The sequence below is a fragment of the Coregonus lavaretus genome (assembly GCF_964263955.1).
Source record: "Coregonus lavaretus genome assembly, chromosome: 24".
Taxonomy (NCBI): Eukaryota; Metazoa; Chordata; class Actinopteri; order Salmoniformes; family Salmonidae; genus Coregonus; species Coregonus lavaretus.
In genome coordinates this window covers 46908947-46916446 of record NC_140011.1, presented here as the reverse complement: position 1 = coordinate 46916446, position 7500 = coordinate 46908947, and the positions used below count along the sequence as shown (strand labels likewise).

General features: G+C 47.5%; 1 protein-coding gene across 1 annotated transcript in view; it reads right to left on the bottom strand.

Moving 5' to 3' along the window:
- Positions 1–7500, bottom strand: part of LOC311100333 (dihydrolipoyllysine-residue acetyltransferase component of pyruvate dehydrogenase complex, mitochondrial-like) — a 49500-nt gene that overhangs the window by 9487 nt on the left and 32513 nt on the right. The window contains exons 7-9 of the mRNA XM_084141219.1: positions 1382–1523; positions 1218–1288; positions 165–278 (exon numbers count right to left, since the gene is read on the bottom strand). Of these exons, the coding sequence (XP_083997345.1) occupies positions 165–278; positions 1218–1288; positions 1382–1523 (327 nt within the window). The remainder of the gene's footprint in view (positions 1–164; positions 279–1217; positions 1289–1381; positions 1524–7500) is intronic.

The following is a 7500-nucleotide window of genomic DNA, read 5'->3' as shown; positions in this document are numbered from 1 at the left end:
TCGGCCCAGCATCCCACATAGTTCTTGACTTCATTTCTCTAGTGAATTATTTGATTTCTCTCTAGAGAAACGGCACGTTGGGCTCACAAAAAATGTAAATGGAATTCAAGTAATTGAACCGACATCGGTTAATCACTCAGGACTAGTGTGTGTGAGAGCGTTACCCTGCGGATGTTGCTGATAGGGACGTCGGTGAAGGTGCCTGTTGGCGTGGCAACAGCCGGGGCAGGTGTAGGGGCGGGGCCAGCCGTGGAAGGTGGAGCTGCAGCAACAGGAGCCTACACACCATCAGAAAACCAATCCAGTCTTGACTGAACATTGCATCAGAAAACCAATCCAGTCTTGACTGAACACTGCATCAGAAAACCAATCCAGTCTTGACTGAACACTGCATCAGAAAACCAATCCAGTCTTGACTGAACATTGCATCAGAAAACCAATCCAGTCTTGACTGAACATTGCATCAGAAAACCAATCCAGTCTTGACTGAACATTGCATCAGAAAACCAATCCAGTCTTGACTGAACACTGCATCAGAAAACCAATCCAGTCTTGACTGAACACTGCATCAGAAAACCAATCCAGTCTTGACTGAACATTGCATCAGAAAACCAATCCAGTCTTGACTGAACATTGCATCAGAAAACCAATCCAGTCTTGACTGAACATTGCATCAGAAAACCAATCCAGTCTTGACTGAACATTGCATCAGAAAACCAATCCAGTCTTGACTGAACATTGCATCAGATTTGTGTCGACAGAAAATGTTTTATACTAAATATGAATCACTGGTATGTAGAAAAAACAAAACACATTAAAAAACAAACGCAGTAAAGTGTGTGAGTGAGTGAGTGAGTGAGAGTGTGTGTGTGAGTGAGAGTGAGTGAGAGTGAGTGAGTGAGAGTGAGTGAGTGAGAGAGTGATAGAGTGAGTGAGTGAGTGAGTGAGTGATAGAGTGAGTGAGTGAGTGAGTGAGTGAGTGAGTGTGTGAGTGAGAGAGTGAGAGAGTGAGTGAGTGAGTGAGAGAGTGAGTGAGTGAGTGAGTGAGTGAGTGAGTGAGTGAGTGAGTGAGTGAGTGAGTGAGTGAGTGAGTGAGTGAGAGTGTGTGAGTGAGTGAGTGAGAGTGAGTGAGTGAGTGAGTGTGAGTGAGAGAGTGAGTGAGAGAGTGAGTGAGAGTGTGTGAGTGATAGAGTGAGTGAGAGTGTGTGGTGACTTACGGTAGGAGCAGCCTTGGGGGGGACGAAGGTCTCAATGTCTTTCTTGGTGACTCTGCCATCAGGACCGGAGCCTGTAATGTACACACACACACAAACAGAACATGCATCAGAGAGAGGAAGGTGTGTGTGTGTGTGTGTGTGTGTGTGTGTGTGTGTACACTCACCGTTGACCTGGGCCAGGTCAATGCCCTTCTCGGCAGCGAGCTTCTTGGCGAGCGGGCTGGCGAAGACACGCCCTTTCCTTGGGGTTACCGGGGCAACGGGGGCTGGACTAGAGCCGGCTGGTGCAGGAGGAGGGGCTACAGTCTAGAAGACACACAGTGTTGTTATTCTCTAGTCTGTCAGAGAACCATCTGGAAAATGTTTCATTAGCAAGATCTCTAACAACGCTAGCTAACAAGTTATAATACAAGATCTCTAACAACGCTAGCTAACAAGTTATAATACAAGATCTCTAACAACGCTAGCTAACAAGTTATAATACAAGATCTCTAACAACGCTAGCTAACAAGTTATAATACAAGATCTCTAACAACGCTAGCTAACAAGTTATAATACAAGATCTCTAACAACGCTATCTAACAAGTTATAATACAAGATCTCTAACAACGCTATCTAACAAGTTATAATACAAGATCTCTAACAACGCTATCTAACAAGTTATAATACAAGATCTCTAACAACGCTATCTAACAAGTTATAATACAAGATCTCTAACAACGCTAGCTAACAAGTTATAATACAAGATCTCTAACAACGCTATCTAACAAGTTATAATACAAGATCTCTAACAAGTTATAATACAAGATCTCTAACAACGCTAGCTAACAAGTTATAATACAAGATCTCTAACAACGCTATCTAACAAGTTATAATACAAGATCTCTAACAACGCTAGCTAACAAGTTATAATACAAGATCTCTAACAACGCTATCTAACAAGTTATAATACAAGATCTCTAACAACGCTATCTAACAAGTTATAATACAAGATCTCTAACAACGCTAGCTAACAAGTTATAATACAAGATCTCTAACAACGCTATCTAACAAGTTATAATACAAGATCTCTAACAACGCTATCTAACAAGTTATAATACAAGACATCAGAATATTGTGTGTGTCAAATCAATTTAAAAAAATGTCACATGCTTCGTAAACAACAGGTACAGAATAACAGTGAAATGCTTAATTACAACGCTTCCCAACAATACAGAGAAAATAATAACACAATAAATACACAATGAGGAGAGCTGGGAGAGCTGGGAGAGCTGGGAGATATGGACAAACGTCCATATGGAGTAGAGCTGGGAGATATGGACAAACGTCCATATGGAGTAGAGCTGGGAGATATGGACAAACGTCCATATGGAGTAGAGCTGGGAGATATGGACAAACGTCCATATGGAGTAGAGCTGGGAGATATGGACAAACGTCCATTACGAGTAGAGCTGGGAGATATGGACAAACGTCCATATGGAGTAGAGCTGGGAGATATGGACAAACGTCCATTACGAGTAGAGCTGGGAGATATGGACAAACGTCCATATGGAGTAGAGCTGGGAGATATGGACAAACGTCCATATGGAGTAGAGCTGGGAGATATGGACAAACGTCCATATGGAGTAGAGCTGGGAGATATGGACAAACGTCCATTACGAGTAGAGCTGGGAGATATGGACAAACGTCCATATGGAGTAGAGCTGGGAGATATGGACAAACGTCCATTACGAGTAGAGCTGGGAGATATGGACAAACGTCCATTACGAGTAGAGCTGGGAGATATGGACAAACGTCCATTACGAGTAGAGCTGGGAGATATGGACAAACGTCCATATTGCAATAAATTGCCTGAATTGATGTGATAACAACAAATTGAACAATAAGTTTATAACATTAATCAAATCAAATGTAAAGCGCTGCTCTGCATTCTTAACAGCACTATCAACAAGGCAGGTCCTACAGGCCCTAGTTTTATCACACGTGGACTACTGTTCAGTCGTGTGGTCAGGTGCCACAAAGAAGGACATAGGAAAATTGCAGTTGTCTCAGAACAGGGCAGCACGGCTGGCCCTTAAATGTACACAGAGAGCTAACATTAATAATATGCATGTCAGTCTCTCCTGGCTCAAAGTGGAGGAGAGATTGACTTCATCACTACTTGTATTTGTAAGAGGTGTTGACAAGCTGAATGCACTGAGCTGTCTGTTTAAACTACTAGCACACAGCTCAGACACCCATGCATACCCCACAAGACATGCCACCAGAGGTCTCTTCACAGTCCCCAAGTCCAGAACAGACTATGGGAGGCGCACAGTACTACATAGAGCCATGACTACATGGAACTCTATTCCACATCAGGTAACTGATGCAAGCAGTAGAATCAGATTTAAAAAACAGGTGAAAATACACCTTATGGAACAGCGGGGACTGTGAAGAGACACACACATAGACAAAGACACACGATAACATACGCACTATACACACACGTACACATGGATTTTGCTGGGATGGGGATCCATAATATGGATGGGGATCCATAATAAATACAAATACAAATACAAATACGAGGTAATAACTTGGTTATATACACGGGGTAGCAGTACTGAGTCGATGTGCAGGGGAAAAGGTAATACACTAGATTTACAAAAGTATGTGGACACCCCTTCAAATTAGTGGATTCGGCTATTTCAGCCACACCTGTTGCTGACAGGTATAGAAAATCGAGCACACAGCCATGCAATCTCCATAGACAAACACTGGCAGTAGAATGGCCTTACTGAAGAGCTCAGTGACTTTCAACATGGCACCGTCATAGGATGCCACCTTTCCAACAAGTCAGTTCATCAAATTTCTGCCCTGCTAGAGCTGCCCCGGTCAACTGTAAGCGCTGTTATTGTGAAGTGGAAACGTCTAGGAGCAACAACGGCTCAGCAGCGAAGTGGTAGGCCACACAAGCTCACAGTACGGGACCGCCGATTGCTGAAGCGCGTAAAGGTTGTCTGTCCTCGGTTGCAACACTCACTACAGAGTTCCGAACTGCCTCTGGAAGCAACAGCAGCACAATAACTGTTCGTCAGGAGCTTCATGAAATGGGTTTCCATGGCCAAGCAGCCGCACAAGCCTAAGATCACCATATGCAATGCCAAGTGTCGGCTGGAGTGATGTAAAGCTCGCTGCCATTGGACTCTGGAGCAGTGGAAACGCGTTCTCTGGAGTGATGAATCACGCTTCACTATCTGGCAGTCCAACGGTGCCTGCCCGAATGCCAGTTGCCATACCAGGCGGTGATGCAGCCAGTCAGGATGCTCTCAATGGTGCAGCTGTAGAACGTTTTGAGGATCTGAGGGCGTTACCACCTGAGGGCGGCCCGCCAGGAAGTCCAGGATCCAGTTGCAGAGGGAGGTGTTTAGTCCCAGGGTCCTTAGCTTAGTGATGAGCTTGAGGGCACTATGGTGTTGAACGCTGAGCTGTAGTCAATGAACAGCATTCTCACATAGGTGTTCCTCTTGCCCAGGTGGGAAAGGGCAGTGTGGAGTGCCATTGAGATTGCGTCTTCTGTGGATCTGTTGTGGCGGTATGCAAATTGGAGTGGGTTACTGGGATAATGGTGTTGATGTGAGCCATGACCAGCCTTTCAAAGTACTTCATGGCTACAGATGTGAGTGCTATGGGTCGGTAGTCATTTAGGCAGGTTAACGTGGTGTTCTTGGGCACAGGGACTTTGGCGGTCTGCATGTAGGGTCGTCTGCTCCTCCCTTCATCTTACCCAAAGCTGCCGTCTGGTCCAGACGATGGAAAAACTAACGAGATGTATGTTATCCACGTCCTCGTTCAGCCACGACTCCCAGAAACATAGAATGTTCCAGTTCTTCAGGTCCCGTTGATAGGATAGTTGATGGTCCCGTTGATTATCTGTTCACCAACGTAGTCTCGTCAGGATGCCGCCTCGCCTGCCTCTCACTCTCTTCCACTGCTGACTCCATGTAGAAATTGTTAGTGATCACTGTTCTGATGTCCAGAAGCAGTTTTCAGTCATAGGAAACGCTGGCGGAGACATTATGTACCCAAAGAGTTAAGATCAAGGTTAAAGAAAACACACAATAGAGAATCAGGAACCCGTAAAAGGCCTGTGTGTTACCGGTGCTGTGTGTGTGTTACCGGTGCTGTGTGTGTGTTACCGGTGCTGTGTGTGTGTGTTACCGGTGCTGTGTGTGTGTGTTACCGGTGCTGTGTGTGTGTTACCGGTGCTGTGTGTGTGTGTGTTACCGGTGCTGTGTGTGTGTGTTACCGGTGCTGTGTGTGTGTGTTACCGGTGCTGTGTGTGTGTGTGTTACCGGTGCTGTGTGTGTGTGTTACCGGTGCTGTGTGTGTGTTACCGGTGCTGTGTGTGTGTGTTACCGGTGCTGTGTGTGTGTGTGTTACCGGTGCTGTGTGTGTGTGTGTTACCGGTGCTGTGTGTGTGTGTGTTACCGGTGCTGTGTGTGTGTGTTACCGGTGCTGTGTGTGTGTTACCGGTGCTGTGTGTGTGTGTTACCGGTGCTGTGTGTGTGTGTTACCGGTGCTGTGTGTGTGTTACCGGTGCTGTGTGTGTGTTACCGGTGCTGTGTGTGTGTTACCGGTGCTGTGTGTGTGTGTTACCGGTGCTGTGTGTGTGTGTTACCGGTGCTGTGTGTGTGTGTGTGTGTTACCGGTGCTGTGTGTGTGTGTGTTACCGGTGCTGTGTGTGTGTGTGTTACCGGTGCTGTGTTTGTGTGTTACCGGTGCTGTGTGTGTGTTACCGGTGCTGTGTGTGTGTTACCGGTGCTGTGTGTGTGTGTTACCGGTGCTGTGTGTGTGTGTGTGTTACCGGTGCTGTGTGTGTGTGTGTTACCGGTGCTGTGTGTGTGTGTGTTACCGGTGCTGTGTGTGTGTTACCGGTGCTGTGTGTGTGTGTGTTACCGGTGCTGTGTGTGTGTGTGTTACCGGTGCTGTGTGTGTGTGTGTTACCGGTGCTGTGTGTGTGTTACCGGTGCTGTGTGTGTGTGTTACCGGTGCTGTGTGTGTGTGTTACCGGTGCTGTGTGTGTGTGTGTTACCGGTGCTGTGTGTGTGTTACCGGTGCTGTGTGTGTGTGTGTTACCGGTGCTGTGTGTGTGTTACCGGTGCTGTGTGTGTGTGTGTGTTACCGGTGCTGTGTGTGTGTTACCGGTGCTGTGTGTGTGTTACCGGTGCTGTGTGTGTGTGTTACCGGTGCTGTGTGTGTGTTACCGGTGCTGTGTGTGTGTTACCGGTGCTGTGTGTGTGTGTTACCGGTGCTGTGTGTGTGTTACCGGTGCTGTGTGTGTGTGTTACCGGTGCTGTGTGTGTGTTACCGGTGCTGTGTGTGTGTTACCGGTGCTGTGTGTGTGTGTTACCGTTGCTGTGTGTGTGTGTTACCGGTGCTGTGTGTGTGTGTTACCGGTGCTGTGTGTGTGTGTTACCGGTGCTGTGTGTGTGTGTTACCGGTGCTGTGTGTGTGTGTTACCGGTGCTGTGTGTGTGTGTTACCGGTGCTGTGTGTGTGTGTTACCGGTGCTGTGTGTGTGTTACCGGTGCTGTGTGTGTGTTACCGGTGCTGTGTGTGTGTGTTACCGGTGCTGTGTGTGTGTGTGTTACCGGTGCTGTGTGTGTGTTACCGGTGCTGTGTGTGTGTGTTACCGGTGCTGTGTGTGTGTGTTACCGGTGCTGTGTGTGTGTTACCGGTGCTGTGTGTGTGTGTTACCGGTGCTGTGTGTGTGTGTTACCGGTGCTGTGTGTGTGTGTGTTACCGGTGCTGTGTGTGTGTTACCGGTGCTGTGTGTGTGTGTTACCGGTGCTGTGTGTGTGTGTTATCGGTGCTGTGTGTGTGTTACCGGTGCTGTGTGTGTTACCGGTGCTGTGTGTGTTACCGGTGCTGTGTGTGTGTTACCGGTGCTGTGTGTGTGTGTTACCGGTGCTGTGTGTGTGTGTTACCGGTGCTGTGTGTGTGTGTGTTACCGGTGCTGTGTGTGTGTGTGTTACCGGTGCTGTGTGTGTGTGTTACCGGTGCTGTGTGTGTGTGTGTTACCGGTGCTGTGTGTGTGTTACCGGTGCTGTGTGTGTTACCGGTGCTGTGTGTGTGTTACCGGTGCTGTGTGTGTGTTACCGGTGCTGTGTGTGTGTGTGTGTTACCGGTGCTGTGTGTGTTACCGGTGCTGTGTGTGTGTTACCGGTGCTGTGTGTGTGTGTGTTACCGGTGCTGTGTGTGTTACCGGTGCTGTGTGTGTGTGTTACCGGTGCTGTTTG